The sequence below is a fragment of the Pinus tabuliformis genome, chromosome 6 (assembly GCF_031772625.1).
Source record: "Pinus tabuliformis cultivar Carrire ecotype Pingquan chromosome 6, CPIR1, whole genome shotgun sequence".
Classification (NCBI taxonomy): Eukaryota; Viridiplantae; Streptophyta; class Pinopsida; order Pinales; family Pinaceae; genus Pinus; species Pinus tabuliformis.
In genome coordinates this window covers 549,357,721-549,380,143 of record NC_142292.1, presented here as the reverse complement: position 1 = coordinate 549,380,143, position 22,423 = coordinate 549,357,721, and the positions used below count along the sequence as shown (strand labels likewise).

At 38.5% G+C, this 22,423-nt stretch overlaps 1 protein-coding gene across 1 annotated transcript; it reads right to left on the bottom strand.

Moving 5' to 3' along the window:
- Window positions 1-11,210: 11,210 nt before the first annotated feature.
- Window positions 11,211-16,534, bottom strand: LOC149259693 (beta-phenylalanine coenzyme A ligase-like). The gene is made up of 6 exons (XM_089376794.1): window positions 15,339-16,534; window positions 12,702-12,888; window positions 12,256-12,401; window positions 12,073-12,140; window positions 11,741-11,843; window positions 11,211-11,622 (listed from the first exon to the last, which is right to left on the bottom strand). The coding sequence occupies exons 1-6, from the start codon at window positions 16,344-16,346 to the stop codon at window positions 11,491-11,493; spliced, it is 1,644 nt and encodes a 547-aa protein (XP_089232920.1). The 5' UTR covers window positions 16,347-16,534; the 3' UTR covers window positions 11,211-11,490.
- Between the last annotated feature and the right edge of the window lie 5,889 nt (window positions 16,535-22,423).

Below are 22,423 nucleotides of genomic sequence, written 5' to 3'. Positions count from 1 at the left end.
CATTGGCCAGCACAACATTGCACTAGTTGAAGATGGTGCCTCGAAAGCAATCAACTGCCATACGCATCTGGGATCCGGTGGCAATATGTAATGCGGCAGCTCCGCAAAGTCTGGTGACAGTAAACACAATCACCATGAGCTCAGGACGGGATATGGTCTTTATGTCTATCCCTTTGTCTTTAGCCTGGCTGTTGCAGTACTCTAGCCGGAGGCTATCGACAGACTGGCCACCTGGCCTAGTCCCGTATAGAGTCAAGTCTTCGCCTCTCTTAGGCAAACCAGTCAAGAAATAAATGTCCTCCGGCTCGATTTCGAGCCGGTGCCCGCCAATGAAAAAACACTGGTCCTGTATGCTCCATCTGTCAACCAGCCACTGTAAGAAATCTACCTGAGCCCTCATGCCAGGAATGGTCCAGAATTTGTACAGTCCGCATGCCCTCAAAGCATCAAGTGAAGGCTGATGATTCCATGCGGCAGTATCCACGTCCTCATGCTCTCGTTCACGCCAATCTAGCATGATATACTCTCTGCATCAAGTATAAAGATTAATTAAATTGCTAGAAAACATTTTGATTGGTCCATTTTTGAGAAATTTTGGGTTCAAAACCCTTGCGGCGGGGTACGCACCCTCCGCGTTAGACACAGTGCGTGGGTCCACACTTTGTCTACACGGAAGGTGCGGACCCCGAGCTTTTTCCCAATGGAGAAAAAGTCGGGGTCCGCGGGTCCGCAATGGTAAACCTGCGGACCCCCGCGCGCGGGTTTTGCGCCTAAAAACCCTCCCAAAAAATGAAATGAGGGACTAAATCAAAAAACTAAACGGTTGAAAATGAAGAGTAGGATGATGTGGATTACTTGGAGAAGATGGCGCTCGATTCCGACGGTTGGATTTTCCACAATCTTCACGGGAAGTTTTCTAAGCAAAAGCACTATTTTCTCACCCAAACTCGAACGGTAAAAATGAATTGACAAAGGCCCTTTTTATAAGTTTTTTGAGTAAATAAATTGCAAATTTGTTTATGTTTCACTTTGAAAAGGTATTTTGCAACACTTTTATCCATTTCAAACAGGTATGAGTAATGTTTGTGTTTTTGTGCAGAATAAAGGATTATTCAGGCGAAATTTATCATTTTCAACGAAAAAACAAGTAGAGTCATCTTTAAGCCCTTTTCTGACTCCTAAAACATGAAAAGATTGCCGAGCGTTTCTTTTACACTCGTTAAAACAGAATTAAAAGACGGTCCACTTACAGCTCTTTTCCGACCGTAAAAACATGAAAAGATTTCGGATTTTTGTCGTTTCAAATTCGATATTGGTTATAAAACGACGTGTCGTTGATCGCTTTTTTACTTTTTCGGATCAGTAACACTAATAACGAAAAGTACTCCTTGGTCGTAAAAGATCAAGCAGTTCTCTCAAGTATTATTTTATACTTTTTCAGGCTTGGAGACACAAATTTACGAAAAAGGTCAACCCTGGAGTCTTCTTAAGTTTTTTCAGACTCTCTAAAACTGAAAAACGCCGAGTTTCTCCTATACTGGACTCGTTAAAATTTCACAGTAAAGGACCTGTTCAATTACAAACAGGAACGAACCACTCCTTCTTAGGGTTCGAATTTAAACTAAGTTGGACTCATCCGAAGGATGAGCTTATAAACAAGCAAATGTTATCCTCCTCAAGCTTGTCAAAAATAAAGAGGTACTTGCCAGAAATGGTGGGGGAAAAGAGAGGAAAATGAGCCTGTTTGTCATACTTTGTAACCACTCTTGAACACGACACTTTTATTCACCTGGGTTGGGAAATCCTTTGCCTAACAGTTGATCAAACCACATTGAAAGTCTTCAGCCGGTTTCTGGGTATTAACTTCAGGTCAATTTTCACCAAGCCATCTGTCGTGTCGTTATGTGTTCAAGAGGTCACTGCCAATAAGCCATTCATATGTCAAAATATCTGTCATCCATCTTGACCATCCCTGAGTCAGTCCGTGCAACTAAATTTCTTCAACTTGATCTATGATTTCGTGTTGTGGGCTTGCCTACGACGGATCGCTTTCTATCGACATCAGCTCATTATCTAGAATGATGATCTAGAAATCGTCATTACCTTGAGATTTGCATGCCTCAATGGCAGGTTTCTCGCCTTTGACGACAGTTTACATCATTGACTTTCGATCGAAGGATTCCGTGATATGTTCGACATCAACACATTTACTCACATCTCATGGATTGTACTGGGTACTTTGAGAGCCATTGACATCACTGGTGGTTTCTCTCACACTTGTTAACAGTTTACATCATTGACTGGTAATCAAGTGGTTTCTACCATGTTCGACATCAACACATTTATTCGCATGGATAGAATCGTACTTTTTCGGGAAGTAGAAATGAAGACCCTGGATCTAGTTTCTACCATCCAGGCTGCGAGGAATTTTGTATTCATTGTATTGTGGACTATTTATAAACAGATGGTTGCGTCCATACTGTGTTCACATGAGTCCATACTTGTGATGTTTTACAAGATCATTCCTATATCAGAGCAGTAGATAGTTTTCTAGTTAGTTTTGATCTGAGTATGGGAATGCCTATCTCAGCGATGATATGATCTCATACATATATCTTGCATTGAATGTTTTTACAGGTTCCGACCAGGCTCTCCACAAGATTATCCTTGAAATGATAAAGTACTTCACTCTTCCTATATGATAAATGAAATCCTCATCTACTACAGACTTCACACTTTAGGGGGCAATCTGTTACACTAAAATATCGTCACCATGATTATTTGCAGTCAGTATGGGTTTATCATCACTTGTACTGTCCTCCTAAGCAAGTCTAAAACCTCAGCTCTTCAAATCAAGCTTTGGAAGTGGGAGAAAGACATTAAAAATCAATGTAACTCTGGTTCCGCACTTTCTCTCATTGTCACCTGCGGTCCCGCACCTTCTGTGTACAAAAGCTGCGTACCTACCCTCTCTGTCCCTAACGGTGTAGGTGCGGACCCCTGTGAAAGTCAAAAGGCACAAGTTTTATCTTAAAAAACTCACTTTGGGTTAATTCTAGAGTTTTCTAGAAGGAATTTTGACGTGGATTGTTCTCTCTGAGGTGGTTCATGCATCCCAAAAGAGAAGGAGCTAATCCCTTGACTAAAGGAGCTATCCCTTTGAAGGAGGGCTTTATCCCTTTGAAGGAGGACCTAGTAACTTCCCTCCATTGCACTATAAATCCAGGCATTGGGGTGAGGACTAGAGAGGTTAGAAGCTGAACATTTTGAGGGTAAATGCTGGTGAAATTAAGACTCTTTGGTTGAGCTTGAGAGGAGAGATCACATACCTCTTGGTTCCATTGGAGAGTGAGTGAAACTTGTCAAAGTAGAGGAGACATCTTGTTGGACCCTGGGAGGAGCTTGTACAGTGTCAAGGCAAAGGTTGTAAAGTTCTTCTTCTTTTGAATTAATACAATCAAACTCATTTTTCTCAACAAGTATCTTATGTTATTTGTTTCATGGACTCCTTGACTTTCATGTTAAATATGTTTTATGCAATTGGTTTTTCAGGTGCTATTTAATTTGTGTGCCTTGTTTGCGTTTGCAGATTCGCGAAAAGGAGCTCATTTGGATCAAAAGAGCGAGGGCATCCACAAGCTTGCGTTGGACCAAAGGTAGGCCCTAAAAACACTTGTTTTCTATTTTTTTATTGAAGCATATTTAGAGAAAGATAGTGTCTGGTTGGTTTGCTTGTCGTTAGGTCTTCTTTAGATTCTAGGAAGGTCTATCTTGTCCGCAAGATCGAATTATTCCGTGCGACAGAGAGGCTCTACCAAAGCATGTAAGTGGGCCTTGGTTGGTTGGAACAAGTTGTTTATGCCAAGAACGTCGGGGGGTTGGGCCTTCAGGATCCTCATCTCATCAGTTCCACTTATGCTATGAAGTCATGGTGACTTTGGTTTTAGGGAGACCCACAAGTCTGGAAACAAATTTGGTTACGAGAGTATTTTCCCCTATATACACAGGAGGAGAGACTATGTTTTGAAGGAAAAATCCAAGGCTTTGGTGTCTGAAATTGGGCACAGGACGATCAGGAACTTCTGGGACGATATGAATTTTTGGAGGTTAGAAGGGGGATGTCGTCATCCTTTTGATAGGATTCCTGGATACAATATCCACCTCTAGAGGGTAATGAAAAGCTCTAATCCATTAAAAATCTATCAAATGCAAAAGGGGCCCTCAAGGTGGCCGACTTCTGGAAGCCTTTAGGTAAATATCAATATTGGAGATAGTGGAAAGATAAAGGTGAATGGGATCATACACATGATACTCACCCGTGGGAGGAGTACCAACAAATACCTGAAAATAGATTGATACGAGTCTACCAGAAGCAAGATATTCTACGTTGGGGGCGACATTCATCATGAACCTTTTCTTTAAAAGAAGCATACTCATTGTTAGCTGGATTTCAACTCCATGAGAAGGCCACTCTGTGGAATCAACTATGGGGGGTGTTTGGATGGCCGAAGATTTCAAAATTTCTATGGATGATAGCTTAGGGTCGTGCATTAACTTGGGATTGTCTTCAATGAAAATGCTATGTTCTCAAGCGGAATAATCGACAGAGCACCTTTCTGTGCCCTTTTGCCAAGAGTATATGGGTATTTTTCCAACAAATATTCAATTTGTGTACTTTACCTTGTTTGACATATGTAAAAACATGGATAAATCAATGGTTTGATCGAAATTTTAAAAAAATTGTTGCTTTACAATCCTGGCATAAGGCTTTGGGTTTCAAATTATTGACTTTGTGGAAAGAGTGAAAATTTAGAACCTTTGAAATGAAGGAAAGGAATATGCCCCTTTAAGTTATTGCTAGATGGTATATGAGTAGCAAACAAACAAAAATTTGGTTGGATGGAAACTCCTCATCCATGAGCATCGTAACATTCTCATTCATTACTATTCAAAACAATTTGGGTGTTGTGTAATTTCGACTACCATGGATTTCTTTTCTGCCAATACAAGTGTGTATTTCACTATTAAGCATGATATGAAAGATACATTTTACAACTACTTTTAAAAAATATAGTAACTAGCAACAATGATATGATAGTTTCGCTAGTTTTTTACTAAACGGCAAGTACAAGGTACTATGTAGCACTTGTTAATTGATAAAATCTCATATTAGAAATAAAATATTACATTCATTTTTATTATAGGTTTTTCAATCAATTAACAATGTTTTAGGGTTTTATTCTTTTGTTTGGCTTAGTTTGATTTTTGGATGGATGTAAACACTTTGAGTTATGTTTTTGGCTTATTTAAGGTTTTTGTTATATCACTTTAGAAATAGAATAATTATTTCGAAAGACCATACTATTTTGATAAAAATGTGTTTTACATATGATGTTGATTTCAAAAACAATATAAATAATAGCATTATATATGATAGATAAGTATTAATATAAATTGAAATGAAAATTTATTTAAAAATGGAAAAAAAAAACAATATACACATTTAATATAAAAAATATACTAAATAAATAATAAATAAATAATAATTATAATTAACATAATACAAATTTCAAATCAATATCGCTAATTAAATTTAACAATCATTTATATTATACAATAAACTAAAATAATTACAAAATAGCTTTAAAAACAATTTTCCCATTGAATTTTATCCTTTTGCCATCTATCATTAAATCTTTTCAAAAACTTGCGTTAAAAAATTAGTTACGCTCGAGAATCTGGATCTAATTTTCCTCCAACAAATCTTGGGCACTCGTGAGGTTGTTTCCTCTATTTTTATTTATTTATTTATTTTTATTTATTTTATTTTATTTTTCAGTACGAAAAAAACACAATTTATATTAATATCATATGAGAATCTACAAGAAATAGCAGTTGTTCCAGCAGAACAAATGCCAATTGTCATAAACAATCAACATCATGCTATAAATGCAGGTACCACCTACCCCCAAATAAGAAAAAAGCACAATGGGTCATTCATTGAGAAAAACTATGTATGGGTGCCTGAAAGATACAACAGAAACAAAGATAACCAGCTTACAACCCACAGTGGTACAATATAACCCTGTTGAAGAAGAAAGACACCATCTACAAAGGAGAAAAAATCCTACCTCACAGAGGACACTATATTATGCCCAGTGGCTAGGCAGTCGATTATCCATCACTAGGGACAAGACCAGAGCTCAGTATTGCCAAGAGGAAGTCTATATTCCTGGAAGAAGAAGGTCCTCCATGACATAGGCATTGTTTTCCTAGAAAATATCCATATGCCATTTACCAAGTTCTTGGGACAAACCTTTTTTTGATAGATTGTCAACTTGTTCATTTTGGGATCTGTCTATATGCTGAATTGAGTATCCATTTTGAATTTGCCAGTAGATCTCGATTCTCTTCATCCATCCTAGTAGAAGAGGGTTGTTAATGGATGCCTTTCCTAATACATGATCAATTATGATCTTGGAATCTCCATGTATATGTAAGACATGGATATTTAAAAAATTGTTGAACCATAATAGGCCCCAAAAAGCCATTGCTTCCGCTTTGTTGTTGGTGTCATTTCCTCCATTCCAGTAAAGACTGTATTTTAGTTGTTCATTTATGGATATCCAAAAACCACAAGCACATACACCTTTTTGTGCAGCGCCATCAAAACAACCCATTGGATACTTTAGCAGTGAGTTACTGTGCCCACAGGGATTACTACTTGGTTGTTTCAGCTGGGGCAGAAAGACTCTGTAATTTGAGGTAATTTTGTGAAGGTTGTTTCCTCTATGTTGGAATGCTTATACGGAGGGTGGAGGTTTATTGCCTCAGATGCCCGAGATCACTCTCAGGAATTACTATTGGGCAGTTGATGTGTAAAATGTAGGTCAAATTTTTTTGGAGCGTTAGTTATAGGTTGGGGATTGATGTTTTTTCCTTGTTGTTGGGGTTTATTTTACTTGTTTAAACCTTTATGGTCCATGTGATGATATATTAGAATTATGGAATAATTTCTTTGGTTCAAAGATGTTGGAAGTTGAAAAACTAATTCTGGGGGTCCAAAATTTTCCTGGGCACTACTAAGTCCTAGAGGGCTAGAGCTAGATTATATAATCTATCAAATTTATTGGTTAGCAATCTAGAGCCTTCATATATGTTGGATCTTGAGCCTGTAAAACTTAAGTCTACATAGTGGACTCACCACATAGGGGAGGAGAAAATTGCAAAAAGGCTTGATAGGTTTCTGATTATCGCTAAGTTGATGGAGCAGTTTAGTTATATTTGTCAGTGGCGTGGCTCTGGGGAGGAGTCTGACCATTCCCCTATTTTGTTGGAGCTAAAAGGTCATGGTGCTAAGCCTAGAAGCCCTTTTAAATTAAAATCCTTGGATTAGAGAGGAAGAGTTTGCTTCTTTGATCAAAGAAGGTTGGATTCCTTTCAACTCAGATAGAGGGTGATTGACGTCGCAACATTTTGAGGAAAATTTAAAGCAGATTAAAAGTAAATTTGTGGAGTGGGAAAAGTGCAAACACAAAAAAGAAGAGGAGGAGCTTGTCGATATTGAAAGGGTGATTCCTGATGTCTTGGGACTTCAATGATGGGGGTTTTTTGAATGCGATATCTAGGGATAACTTAGTTTGTTCAGAAGCCAAAAGAAACGTCATCTTGGAGGCTCTCTATAGATTAAAGGTAGGGCCATATGGCTTGAAGGGCAGGACAAGAACACAAAATTTTTACATGCTTATGCAAAGGGAAGGAAGTTGATTAATACAATTTGGAATCCTCAGAATGAGGATGGTAGGGAGGTCTCAAATTTCAAGGGACTAGCCTCTATGGCTAGAGACCACTTTCAAAACGTACTTTAAAAGCCTACAAGGGCTAATATTGGGAAAGTCATCAGGGTGGCAAAATTTTTCCCTAGATTTTTGAATGAGGAAGATAATAGAGAATTGGTGGATGAGGTTTCTGAAGAGGAGCAAAAGGTTGTTATGGCTAGTTTTCAAAAGGATAAAAGTCCAGGGCCTGATGGGTGGGGGTTGAGTTCTTTGAAGGTTCTTTTAATATTATTGAAAATGATCTTTTAGAAGTGGTAAATGAGTCCAGAAAGGAAGGTAAAGTTTTGGAAGCTTTCAATTCTACTTTTATTGCCCTCATTCCCAAAGTTGATAATCCTTCCTCCTTCGAAGACTTGCTCCCTGTCTCTTTATGCAACTGTGTTTCTAAGGTCATCTCCAAGGTCGTTTCCAACATATTAAAGCTGATCATATCACAACTAACGAGCCTTGAGGCAAGGGTTCCCCGTATATTTCCTTCTAGTCACTGAATGTCTCAACCATTTGATTGTGGACGGGGGGGGTCTTCTATGGTATTGTTATATCAAATGCTCTTGTTGTTACTCATTTATTATTTGCAGATGCTATTCAAATTTTCTCTAATGGTTCTGTTTGAGATGTGACCAATTTAGCTAAGATTATTGTCTTCTTCAAGAAGGAAATTGGGATGGTTGTAAATGCTAGAAAGTCGTCTATATCTGCTCAATACCTGGAAGAATTCAAACTTCGAAATCTTAGTGTGTTTTATCCATATCAATTGTCTAATATGGAAGAAGGATTAAAATGCCTGGGTTTTCACTTGAAACCAAATTGTTATAATAAATAAGATTGGATGTGGTTAATCTCTAAGATAGAGAAAAGATTAGTGGGTTGGTGCTTTAGGTGGTTGTCTCGGGCAAGAAGGGTGGTCTTGGTGAAGTGGGTGCTCGAGGCAATACCTGTTTTCTAGATGTATGTGGCATGGATTCCAAGGGGAACACTAGAAAACTTCAGGAGGCTATGTTTCAAATTTTTGTCAACAGGTTCTCATGATCAGTTTTTTCTCCCTTGGGTGAAGTGGAATCATATTTCCTTGCCAAAATTTCTTGGTGGGTGGGGTCTAAAAAATATTTTTATGTTCTCGAAGGCACTTGCAACAAAATGTGGGTGGAGGCTTCTTTCCACCTCCAGTCTTTGGACCTGGGTTATTTTTCATAAATAAATTCATCCCTACTCGCTTGAAGATTGGATTAGGTTGAGTGATAAAATGCAACCAAATATCTCTATAATATGGCATGCAATGCTAAATTCATTGCTTTGGGGTTGGATAGAAGGTGGGGAATGGTTTGAAAGTGAGGTTGGGTCAAAATCCTTGGCTTGGAAGTGATCAATTCCATTGGTTACCTCAATCCCTTGTTGATATGCTCAAAGATAGGGGATTCTTTCGTCTTGCCCATATAATTAACCTAAATTATACCACTATATGGTGGCAGGGGTGGCTTACGGTAGATGATTTGTAGATCGGTCAGGAATTTAGGGAAATTTGGAGGGATTACTTGGAGGCATTGGTAAATGGTCATATCAAAATCTCTGAAGAGGAGGATGAGTTGGTTTGGGCTCATTCTCTAGATGGCACTTATACTCCAAAGGTGGGTTATATTCATTTGAATGTGGAAGCTGAGAATGGAGCATAGATGTGGTGGTGGAAAGGGGTATGGAGGATTAAGAGCCCTACAAATTCACGTCTCTTTATGTGGTGTATCTTGGAAAAAAAGGTCCCTACCTAGGAAAATTTGCAGAAGAGGCACAAGATTGGGCCTAGGTGGTGCCCTTTATGCAAATCAAATGGTGAGTCTATCGAGCATCTCTTCATTGATTGCCCTTTCTGTTTCCAGATTTGGTATAGATGTCATTTGGTCTATGGTCAATTATGTGTTTGGAAAGGACCTTCATTGGAGGAGTGGTGGCAATATTGGCTATAGAACAAGAATACTTTACCCTTTAAGGCTTTGCCTCTTCTCATTTGTTGGGGTGTTTGGTTGGCCCGAAACAAATAAATTTTGCAAACTTGTCTTCCAGTCCAGGCATGGTGGTTATTGAAGTGTTGGATATTTTGGCTTATTTTTCGTAGCTTATGGTTTCTATCCATGCAAGAAACATTCCTCATGCAGAGCCTGGTAATTCTCGTTCGTGGGGTTTCTTTGACGAGGTTGGATAGGGAGAGGATCACCAATGTGGTGGCGATTTTATCTTACATCTTTCTAATCAGCATTGCTTCAAAGTTAGTATGGGGTTAGGGAGTGGCACAAACAACTTCGTTGAATTATTATCTTGTTGCTCTCTAGTGGCTTTTGATAAAAGGGTTGTGAACAACTTCAAGTGTTTGGTGGCTCTTTATTGGTCATAAATTGGGTTAATGATATTCATCAATGTCGCAGTATTCACTTGGTTCATATTATAGAGGATTTACAAAGAATAAAGATTACTTATTCATATTTTTCATGCACTCATATTTACAGGGGAAAAAATAATGAGGCATATAATCTTTCTAAGGAAGGCAGACTTGCAGTTGGATCGAGGCTCTTGGCACATTGAAGAAGTCCTAATTGATGCTCACTACAACAATTATCAGAGGCCTTTTATGGATGTTCAAAACTCACAACACTAAACATTGCTTTTTGGTATTTTTGCAGTTGATCTTTCACCATATATTATGTTGATTGGTTTATCATGGAAATATTATTTGGAGCCTTTTTCTTTTTCATTAATTTTGGGTACTCATTTGACCGTGGGTCAAGCATATATTGTATTATTCAAGATGGTCACAAATGCCTTTTTTTTTCTTTTGTGCGGCGGAAAGATCTCATTGAATACATTGTTGACTGTGTATTGCAAAATGTAATCTCATTGAATACATTGTTGACTGTGTATTACAAAATGTAATTCTGTTTGTTATCATTAATATAATCACTGTCTTTTTCTTGGGAAAAAATAATTAAATATTCTAAAAAAAATAGCTTACTATTGTTCCTTTTTAAAACCTATCATAACTTTGTAGTATATATAAAGTCATTTTTGGCCTATTGTGATAAGGCTCAAGGAGTAGGCTCTCCCATCCTAGTGAAGTCATGACTCTTGCTAAGCCATAAATTCCTGGTATATCTTGGTAACTCATAAATTCATAGTATATCTGACTTATCAATTGTTGATATACTCTTCATGTTATAGTTATAATTGTTACAATCTATTTTGACACTGGCCCAAATTAATCTAACCTACCTCTATATATATATAGATAGATATTTTTAAATAGAAAAATATGTCTGTACATATCAACAATAGCAGAGGATATCCTCCGCCCTTAGAAGTAGGAGGTAAAAATTAAATTGTCTCATTAAATGAAATGAAATGAAACTGGTTGGAAATTCAGAGGTGAGTTGTTCAGAGGACACTCGGAATATTAAAAAGAAAACACGAGCAATCGAATCTGTCCCCTGACTTGAGGCTGAAAATTTCGACTTTATAGCCATTAGGCTCGACGGATATCGACCAGAAAAAATAGATACTCTCCTTTCAAGATGGTTCAAAATATCAGTTGAAAAGCCCATGCGACCAAACCTAGTTGATCTCATGGAGGAAATATTAAGGTTACTGCTGAGGATGCAAGACAGATAGTTCACAGCCTCGAAAGGGTTGAAGATTTTGGCTCGACAAGCGCTCTCAGATGTTTTCTGAGAATTTTTCCAGACTCAGTTCGCGGAATGGAAACCACAAACGCCACTCTTCTTATCTTCTTGTATGGAGCCACCTGATTCCATCACACCCACACACAACGCCAAATTACATGCAGAAGATAGAGATTCCTGAGTAAATCGAAACCCACATAAAACTCTAGAAACCAACCAATGAAACAATCAATAAATCACCTGTCTTCCAATAAATTCAATCACATCCCCTTCTGTTAGATTGCTTTGAGGCTTCCTCGCTATAAATGCCATAGGAACTTCACCCGCTTCTTCATCTGGGTATCTGCCAACACATCCCCCAACCATTGTCAATACACAAAATATATGCTGGTATCAGAACAATATATAGCGATGCAATCTAATGATTTATATTCTCCTTTTAGTCAATTTATTCAAATTTTTGCTATTCACTAAATCGGATTCCCCTCTCCAGACAAAATAAGTCTCTGCCTGGGCTTCTCTTATACAATTCCGTCGCCCAAAAAATGCAATGGATAGCTGGGAAGTCTCACGGTATTACTGCAGAGTCTTCAATCTCTGGATTGCACAGCAGAAGCTCTTCCAATTCGGCTGGTGCTATCTGAAACGGTTTTTTCATGCCATATTAAACAGTATCTCACGAATGTAACTGCAAAATTTCTCTAGTGGGTATAATGAATTCCTGTTGGTATTAAACGAGAGGTAACTAGACATACCTGGAGCCCTTTGTATTTGATGAGCTCTTTTAATCTGTCTACGATATATACATGCCCTTCTTCATTGATGCAACAAATATCTCCAGAATGCAACCAGCCTTCTGAATCTATTGACGATGATGTCGCTTCATTGTTCTTGTAGTATCCTGTAGAAATTCAGAACCTGAGCAAACCATATTTTTGACAGTTTATAAATAAAACTCTTGTGAAAAATAATGATGGCTGGCATGAATGATGAAATCCTTCTATGCTATCCAGAACAAATATAGGCGACCCTTTCCTCGGAGAGCCCTGAAGGATCTAATGTAGGATTTACTTTACTAGGAGAGCCCTAAAGGATCTAGGGAATAGAATCAGAAGACAATAAAATTTGTAAAATCCTTAGTATATAGAAAATTCATATCATTCCCATAAATGATTTACAACGTATCATAATGTGTTTTTACCTTTCATAACCATAGGGCCTTGGAAGCATAATTCGCCTCTTCTGTTGGGAGGCAAGGGCTTCCCTGTTACAATATCAACCACCTTAGCCTCCACGTTTGGGACTAGTATGCCCACTGAACCATAATGCTTGATGTCGTTTCCTTCACTCTTTATGACTGAACCATTCATCTCAGTCATTCCATATAGCTGCAGAAATGATTAGTGGAATGATCAGGTAAAAACCAGTAATAGATTGAAAGAGAAACTTTTCATCAGCAGAAACGTTCAATAGATTGAGGTAAAATCGAGCTTATGACTATTAGGGAGATACATTCTACTAGGGTGATCCATTCATCAAGTCTTTGTGTTTATAAGGATACAGAGCATTGCAAATATCAACATCAGCATATGCCCACTCAGGTCTAAAACTGGATTATGCAGGTCTTGGGTTTACACATAAATGGAATCTTCAGTCAGGTCCCTGGAAGCTATAGCAAAGCATCAGAAAGGAAAGTAGGCTCGCCTGATGGAAGTAGAATTAAGACTTGATGAGGCTCAAACGGAAAATCTATAATTCAAGGAGAATGACAAGTCTGAAGGTATATAATAAATCTAAACTTTCCAAGGTTGAAATTGAGAGAAACAGAAAGACTCTTGCCCACCCTGCAAAATCCAACAATTTCAGATCCTAAGTGTGAAGAAGAAATCATCCTTTATTAAACCCAACTAGCCATGACTATGTCAATCTATGTATATCTTACTCTGGAACGACAAGTGGAGAAGAAGAAATTAACCCTTCCTAAACCCAACCTAACACAATCTGTGCGGATCCTACTCTGCAACAGGAAGTGGAGAAGAAGACAACGGCTCTTCTTAAACCAGCAACCTATCAATATCACAATGCATGCAGATCCTACTCTGCAACAGAAAGAAGGGGAGAAGAAATCAACCTTTCCTAAACCCAAAAACCCATGGATATCACAATCTAAGCAGATTCTACTTTGCAACAGCAAGTGGCAAAGAAGAAATCAGCTGGACCTTTCTTTCATAGCCACAATAGTTCAAGATGACATCTTACTCATGTCTATTGTATAATTGTCAAAACCCAGCAACTCATCAATATCACAATCTTGCAGATCCTATTCTACAACAGCAAGTAGGGGAGAAGAAATCAGCCTCTTTTAAACCCAACAACCCATAAATATCACAATCTAAGCAGATCCTTCTCTGCAACAGCAAGTGGCAAAGAAGAAATTAGCTGGAACTATTTTTTCACAGATACAATAGTTGAAGCTCACATCTGACATACGTCTATTGTATAATTGTCAACAGAGTTTCCTTATATCAGCGTAATTTTTGTGAGAAGGTCAAATTTGTTATATATATATGAGCTACAAAACAGTGCTCAGCTCAGTTTTCTTAGGATTAGAAGCCTGTAATGTTTTTTGAACAGTCTCTAACCTTGGACCTTAGGACTTGATCGAAAGCCCTGGCATTTGTATTTTCTACTAGTCAATGACTTCCCTACACAGAGGGCTCACCTATCGAGAATTGAAGCATTAATGGGGCATATCAAAGACAAGTTCAAACGAGTTACTCATCCAAACAAAATCGATTAAAAGGAATGAACTTCAGAGAGTGGAGGAGAACAAATAAGCAGTCTATCTATGGGCCATAAATGCACGGACTATATATGTCTGTCTTATAAAATTTAACGATAGGCATAATACATATACAGCACCGTCAAGTTCAACACGAGCTGTATATGTCTGCTTTTGAATAACTAGCCGGCCAAAATCTAACCAGAGGCATAATACATATACAGCACCGTCAAGTCCAATTATTTGTGGAGATGGTCTTTTAATTAAAGATATTTGGTAGAATTTAAGAATCAACTCAAGTATCATTATTTGTAAAATCAAAATCATTTTGATATACAATTACAATGTAATTATGTGAAGATCTAGACTTTTATCAAAATGCTAGATTCCATATTTTGTAGTCGGAGGAAATATTGTTAGTCTTTTTATCCAGATTTAATTTTCCAAATGATAGGCTTAAAATTCAAAAACTTACAAAAATCAAATTTTATAATTCTGATTAAATTTTCACTCAATTCACAATTCTAATTGTTTTTTATAACATCTAAATTCATTGGAAATTCTTGAAAACAAAATTCCAGACTGCAGAGAACTTAGTTTATAATAAAAACAAAAACTATAACTTTTATCGCTACAAATTTAACATAGAGTTGTTTTTGTCTGATTTTTTGGATTTTTTCCAGTTTAATTTCTATAAAATCTGGCAGGAATTTATTGAAATCACAAGTTTGATAAGTAACCGTACACAATAAAAGTGCCCTAAAAATTTTTCAGGAGTGCTGAATCCATTTATACAATCAAAAAACTAGAATAAATAACAAAAATTAAAATTTCGCTTCACTTTTTTCCACAAATTCCTACACTAAAAACTAAAAAAAAATGCGAAAACTCCAACTCGCTACACGACGGTTTTAAAAATGCCAAACCAGGATACTATGCAGAAAACGACACCAACTTTTCTGAATATAGGCTCTTCACAAAAAAGTCAAACCGAAGCATCTCAGTCTGGAATAAAATTATAAATAGTCGGAAAGAGGATTGCAGACCGTGACTGACCTGTGAAATTCCAATGCCAGGGAAACGGCTCCTGAAGGCTTCCATTTGTTCTCTGCCCATAGACGCCCCACTTGTGATAACTTCCTTGAGAGAACTCAAATCGTATTTTTGGTCGACGTCGGGCAACTTACAGAGCCGAATGGCAATAGCGGGAACAGCGGGAATGTGTGTTACCCTGTATCTCTGAATGGCCAGTAGCATTCCCTCCATTGAAAATTTGGGCAAGATGACCACAGTTGCCCCTATTGCCATGAGCCCACACACAAAAATATTGAAGCCATACATATGAAACAATGGAATGAAACACAAATACACGTCCTTGGATGAGCCCATCAGAGTACACAGGATGGAGGTCATGGCAATAAAGTTTCTGTGAGTGGATACGACACCTTTGCTTCGGCCTGTGGTGCCCGAGGAATACAGCACTGCTGCTGTAGAATCCTGACAGATTTTCGTCGTTGGTCTGTTAGCTGGATCCAAGTTTAATAGACTAGACAGAGACGAGACTACAGGGGCATAATATTTACCGGACTCTTCATGGGTTCCAATAATGACAATCCTTATATTCATGTTGTTGAACTTGTGGAGGAGATGGGAAGTAGTGAAGATAAGCACAGGCATTGAATCCTCGATCTGTTTCTGTAGCTCTGCGGAAGTGTACAGGGGATTTGCAGTGCTCAGGACTGCGCCGATTGACATTATCCCCATTGCAAGTGCAGGGAATTGCAGGAAATTAGGCGATACGATCAATACAATATCTCCCTGTTGGATGCCCAACTGATGCAATCCGGCTGCAATTGCCATTGCCGAGCGCCTGAGATGTGCATATGTGATATGAATTCCAGTAATGGCGTCCACAAGTGCTGTTTGGTTTCCCGGCTGGTGTCTTGACAAGACAAAGGTGGGAACGTCCAGTGGATCATCTTGGTGAGGGATCTCTGCGGGCTTCCGCTTGCTGTAGAAGACGCCATTTGTGTTGCAGTAGCCACTCTGTGGATCAATCTCCATGTTTTTCTACTTGGCTACTGCTGTGATTCTAACCACTGGACTATATTTTAAGATTCTGTTGATTTTCCTTCGAGCAAAATGCGAACAAATCGATGGAAAAGCGCCTAGAAAAAACCCTCGGATTGATCACATAACACTTAAAAAAAACACCTTTATGTCGATGATCTCTTGAGTTCCCTCTCAACCAGCTTGATGTTTAATGGATATCGTGATGTCTTCACCTAATTTGCAGACGACCAAAGTATGAAGTGAAAATTAAGATTATTTAATTAAATTTTAATTTGATATAATTTTATTATTTTAATTTATTAAAATAAATATTTTTGTAAAAATAAAAATTGTATCTTTGTTATTTAGAAAATCAAAAGATACCATGGTTAGTCCATCTATGGATTTTTTTTTAGTATAATAGTATAAGATGATTAAAATAGTAAAAGTGAATATCCAAATTTCATTGCATGACCTCTAAATTCAGCAATTTTAGCAAATCTATTGCTTAATAGAATTGTCTATTTGGTGAGAAGTTAGTTAAAGAATTTGATTCCTTGAAAAATGAAAAATTTGGACATTATCAAATTCTTTTTGCAAGGTCTAGATTCAAAACATGTAACTGAGATTTTTTGTTAGTCTATTTAGCAATTGTCTTTGAATCTCAAAAAAATCTATTTTTTTTAACTTTTTCATTCTAGTAAAATACAAGAGTCCCAAAGACTAATCAATTCTAAGTTCAGATTCAAAACATGTAACTGAGATCTTTTGTTAGTCTATTCAACAATTGTCTTTGATTGTGAAAAATTTCTGATCTTTTTCAACTTTTTCGTTCTAGCTAAATACAAGAGACCCCAAAGACTAATCAATTCTAGGTTCAGATTCGAAACATGTAACTGAGATCTTTTGCTCATCCATTCCACAATTGTCTTTGAATCTCAAAAAATTCTAATCTTTTTTAACTTTTTCATTCTAGCTAAATACAAGAGGCCCCAAAGACTAATCAATTCTAGGTTCAGATTCAAAACATGTAACTGAGATTTTTTGTTAGTCCATTCCACAATTGTCTTTGAATCTCAAAAATATTCTAATCTTTTTTAAATTTTTCATTCTAGCTAAATACAAGCGACCCCAAAGACTGATCAATTCTAGATTCAAATTCAAAACATATAAAGATCTTTTGTTAGTTCATTCCACAATTGTCTTTGAATCTCAAAAAAATCTATTTTTTTAACTTTTTCGTTCTAGCTAAATACAAGAGACCCCAAAGACTAATCAATTCTATCATTTGATTAGTGTCCTTTCCTAACCGAAGTTTAATTAAAAATAATGAGAAGAAGAAAGATAAAGGGTCATCCTGGACATTGACCTTGAGAACGTGCTCCATCAAAAAGTTCATAAGGAAAAATCATTTGTCTTTTCTAGCCTAATTTGTTTCAAAAATGGGTTGCTTATTTTGTGAGTTTGCAATGTAAAATTAATATTTAAAATATAATTTTATTTATGGAAATCCATAATCCTCATAAAACAAATAAAGGAAGGAATTTGAACTTGGAACTTGCAAAGTTTTTTATCCAAAACCAAAGACTTTCTTCCATTGCAAAACCAAAAAAAATAAATTTCGTTCTTCACCTATTGCCAGATAAATTTTGTGATAGGGCATTGTATAAAAAGATGGGGAATGGTTTCTTCTTCTCTCTTACATAACATACATATGTTGGGTCTATTCCATCCTCTCTTTCTACAAGCATCCCACGTCATAATTTTGTTTAACAATAAAAACCACATAAGAAACCTAACTTTAAGTCGTCTTTGGCATTTATGTATGGAATTATCTTTGGTGCGACTTTTTGGACTTTTGAGGGAATGATCCGGATTTAGACAGGAACGCAATAGATTATAGAGATAACCATAAATACAGAGATGCGATAACCATAAATACAGAGATGCAGCGGAAATAATACTTCATTTCATTAATGGAAAATACTGAAATATGCTTACAACCGGAAATAGAAATAAACCAGCTAGGGCGATGGTAGCTTATCTCTGAGAAGAGATGTGTGGCTACATGCCTCTGAACTGTTCCGAATTGTATTACAATGAGGCTCGAAGGCCTATTTATTGTTGAGAAACAATGGAAAACCCTTCACATCCCGAAACCTAACCCTAGAAGATGAAACGCCAAATTGTGGGCCCCGTTTTGGGGTGAGTTGGACAGCCAACTTCCCGGGGTCGTGAATTGGTCGTCTTATCTCCGTTTGACGCGCATGATAGCCCGTTGGAAAGATCTCTCCGAGGACTACGACGGAAAAGGTGATTTTTATTAGAAAAATCATTGGCGGTGTATTTCCCAAAAAACGCCGTTTAGGGCCTCAAAACGGCTCCGGAAGTTTAGGACCCGAAAAACTGCTAAAAATAGTAAACTGCACTATAATTAAGGAAAGTGAAAAACTGAAAGAGACAGTTGTGGGGGTCCAAATGGGATAGATGGGTGGCCACCAACATCCACCTGGATCATTCCTCCCCCCTTAGGAAGCAATGGTCCCCATTGCGTTGAGTTCCTCCCTGAGATGAGGAAGCTTCTGCTGAGCTGGGTCTCTGGTGAGCTATTCTGCAATCTCTAATGTGTCTAGAAATGGTGGGAAGCATGGTTGACGACGGTCCACATTGAACACTCGGTGCAAGCGAAGGAATGGAGGAATGCTTTGCTTCAAAGCATTGTTGCCCGTAGCCTTGGTACTGGCGTAAGGACCATGTCGGAGTGGCCTGAGCTTCTGATGGGTTCTGGTAAGGCGTTCTTTCTGTCGACGCAACCAAACTTTGTTGCCCACCTGAAACTTGTGTGGTACCCATTTGGGTGAGGAGAAGTTGTTCCTGTGTTTTGTCATGACCGTATCCCTTTGCTGCTGCTGCTGCATGGAGGAACCCTTTGCAGGGGTCATGAATGTAGCAACGATCTTCCCCTTATTTTGAGAGTGAACCAGACAGATGAATTTCCTGGTCTGTGATATGAGCTTGCTGGCTTTCTTGGTAGTGATCAAGGATGTGGCAGTAGGTGGGGCTACCTCTGGTATCCTGTATAATGAATTATTCAAAGAAATAATGACAGCACGAGGCCTTGACTCATACACAGCATGTCGCCTCCACAAGTATGGTTGGCCTAATAGTACATCACAAACATCCAGAGGTGTAACATCACACAATACCTCATCTGTGAAGGGCTTGATGCTGTAGGGAAGGCGGCATTGCTGGCGAACTTTGAGATCTCGTCCTTCGTGAAGCCACCCGATACTATACGGCTGTGGGTGTGGTGTAGTCGGTAGGCCCAACCGCTTCACGACCTCTGCTGAAATGAGGTTCTTTTGGCTGCCACTGTCGACAATGAATTGTAGCGGCGAACCCTTCACCCACATCTGTGAGTGGAAAAGACGCTCCCCTTCCTCTGGATTTTCGGGCTCATCTTTCTGGATCTTGGCAGTGGCAACAGTGGCGCTGGGATCTGCATCAATGATCTGCTTCCCTTTGCAATTCCCCTTGTCGGGTTCTGGCTCAGGGTCAGAACATGCATCTGATTCGGAAACCTTCAACTCCGCCACCAGTGACTGCTTGGTCCGACACTCACTTGTGTTATGAGTGGGACTCTTGTGGAACTCACACCACTTTCCTGTGTCCTTCTTCGGCTTCGTGGTGTTGCTCTTTTCTTGCGGCTTCGACGGGTTGTCTTGGGTCACCCCGCCTTGGCTTTGTCCTTTGGGCTTCGGATTTGCAGATCCAAAGTCTCGCTTCTTCTGTTTGAACTTTTGTTCGATTTTGACAGCATATCGGTATGCTGTGCCGAGTGAGGAGATGTTCAAGAACACCATCTCTTCCTGGATGTACTTGTGCAGGCAGCCACAGTATTTGAGTACCAGATGCAGCTCAGAATCTTTGATACCCAACTGTGTGCGAAGGGTATGAAAAATGTTTGTGAACTCCGGCACATCTTGGTCTCGTCCCTGCCGCAGTGTGGTCCATTTGATGTATTTGTCCTCATAGCTTCCGACAGGGTAGTACTGCTCCTTGATGGCATCCCGGAAGTCATTCCAAGTGGGTGCGGCTGAAAATAGTGAGCCTGTACTTTCATCCTTCTGCTCGCAGTAGGTTTCCCACCAGTCCTTGACGTGGGGGGCTGCTTTGAGAAGAGCAAAAGCAATCTTTTCCCGACTTGAAAATTCATGAACAGAAAAATACCCATCTAGCAGATTTAACCATTTATCTACGACATCTGCGTCTATTTGACCCTCGAAGATGGGGATTTCAAAATTAACTTGTACCTTAAACGGTGTGGCGTTTCCAAAGTAGCTGTTGGAAGCCGATGCGTCGCCTCTGGGTAGCCGCTGAAGGATCTGCGCAAAGCTATCCATCATCGCGTTCCTTTGCCGCTCGAGCGCTTCTTCGAGCAAGATTTTGATAGGATCTTCTGCCCCCTCGTCTTTCTTCTCATCCGCCATGGGAGGCCGTCGGGATTTGCGAGGCTGGTCTTGCAAAGGTTCGACCAGTTCAAGCCCTAAATCCTTATATCCCAACCTCGTTGGGGACATGCAAAGAAAAACAGAGAAAAAGCAGACCGCTCTGATACCACTGATCCAGACTTAAACAGGAACGCAATAGATTATAGATATAACCATAAATACAGAGATGCGATAACCATAAAAACAGAGATGCAGCGGAAATAATACTTCATTTCATTAATGGAGAATACTGAAATATGCTTACAAATAGAAATAACCCAGCTAGGGCGATGGTAGCTTATCTCTGAGAAGAGATGTGTCGGCGACATGCCTCTGAACTGTTTCAAACTCTGTTTACAATGAGGCTCAAAGGCCTATTTATTGTTGAGAAACAATGGAAAACCCTTCACATCCCGAAACCTAACCCTAGAAGATGAAACGCCAAATTGTGGGCCCCGTTTTGGGGTGAGTTGGACAGCCAACTTCCCGGGGTCGTGAATTGGTCGTCTTATCTCCGTTTGACGCGCATGATAGCCCGTTGGAAAGATCTCTCCGAGGACTACGACGGAAAAGATGATTTTTATTAAAAAAATCACTGGCGGTGTATTTCCCAAAAAACGCCGTTTAGGGCCTCAAAACGGCTCCGGAAGTTTAGGACCCGAAAAACTGCTAAAAATAGTAAACTGCACTATAATTAAGGAAAGTGAAAAATTGAAAGAGACAGTTGTGGGGGTCCAAATGGGATAGGTGGGTGGCCACCAACATCCACCTGGATCAGGGAAAATCTTGATTTGTGTTATTTAAATTGGTTTTTTACTATATATATGGATTCAACACCCTGAAAAACCCCTAGGGCACTTAGATTGTGCACGGGTTACCCATCAATCTTGTGATTTCAATAAATTTATGTTGGATTTTAGAGAAATTAGACCGTAAAAACCCACCAGAAAAACTTCCAAAAAGTCTCACTAAAGATAACTCATTTCTATATAAAATTGTTCCACCAAAGAGCTCGATGCCACATAGTGGTCTCCAAAATAGCTTGATATGCTAATTTGGTTGTAATGTCTCCTAACTCATTTCTATCTAAAATTGTTCCACCAAAAAGCTCTATGCCACATAGTGGTCTCCAAAATAGCTTGATATGCTAATTTGGTTGTAATGTCTCCTATATGTAAATTATAAGACCAAATTACTTTATCATTAGTATGCTCTTGTAATGACCGAAAAACAATAAACCTTCAATAAACTAAAGTGTCCTTCGCCTCCTATCCAAGTATCCCTTCCAAGTAATACTTGATGCCATGATCCCACAGGCCATGCTTCCAACTCTTAACCTTATTTAATGCTTGGACCAGATTTGACCAAATAATGGAGAATCCCTTAACACATTTATGCTTTAACCTAAACAATCCACTACCATATTTTGTAAAAATGATTTTATAACATAGATATATAAATTAAATGGGTGATAAATGTTTATAGTCGTTAAATACATCTGTGTCATTTGCAATATTAAGAATTTGTAACAACAATAGAATAATAGAGATGGTTTGAAAACTTTTGATTTCATTTATTGGATTGTGAATTTATACTTAT

Coding starts and splice junctions, on each gene's coding strand:
- LOC149259693 (XM_089376794.1), bottom strand. CDS start 16,346: ATGGAGATTGATCCACAGAGTGGCTACTGCAACACAAATGGCGTCTTC. Junction 12,402..12,701: donor AGGCCCTATGGTTATGAAAG/GTAAAAACACAT, acceptor GAATTTCTACAG/GATACTACAAGAACAATGAA. Junction 11,844..12,072: donor GAAGACTCTGCAGTAATACC/GTGAGACTTCCC, acceptor ATGTGTTGGCAG/ATACCCAGATGAAGAAGCGG.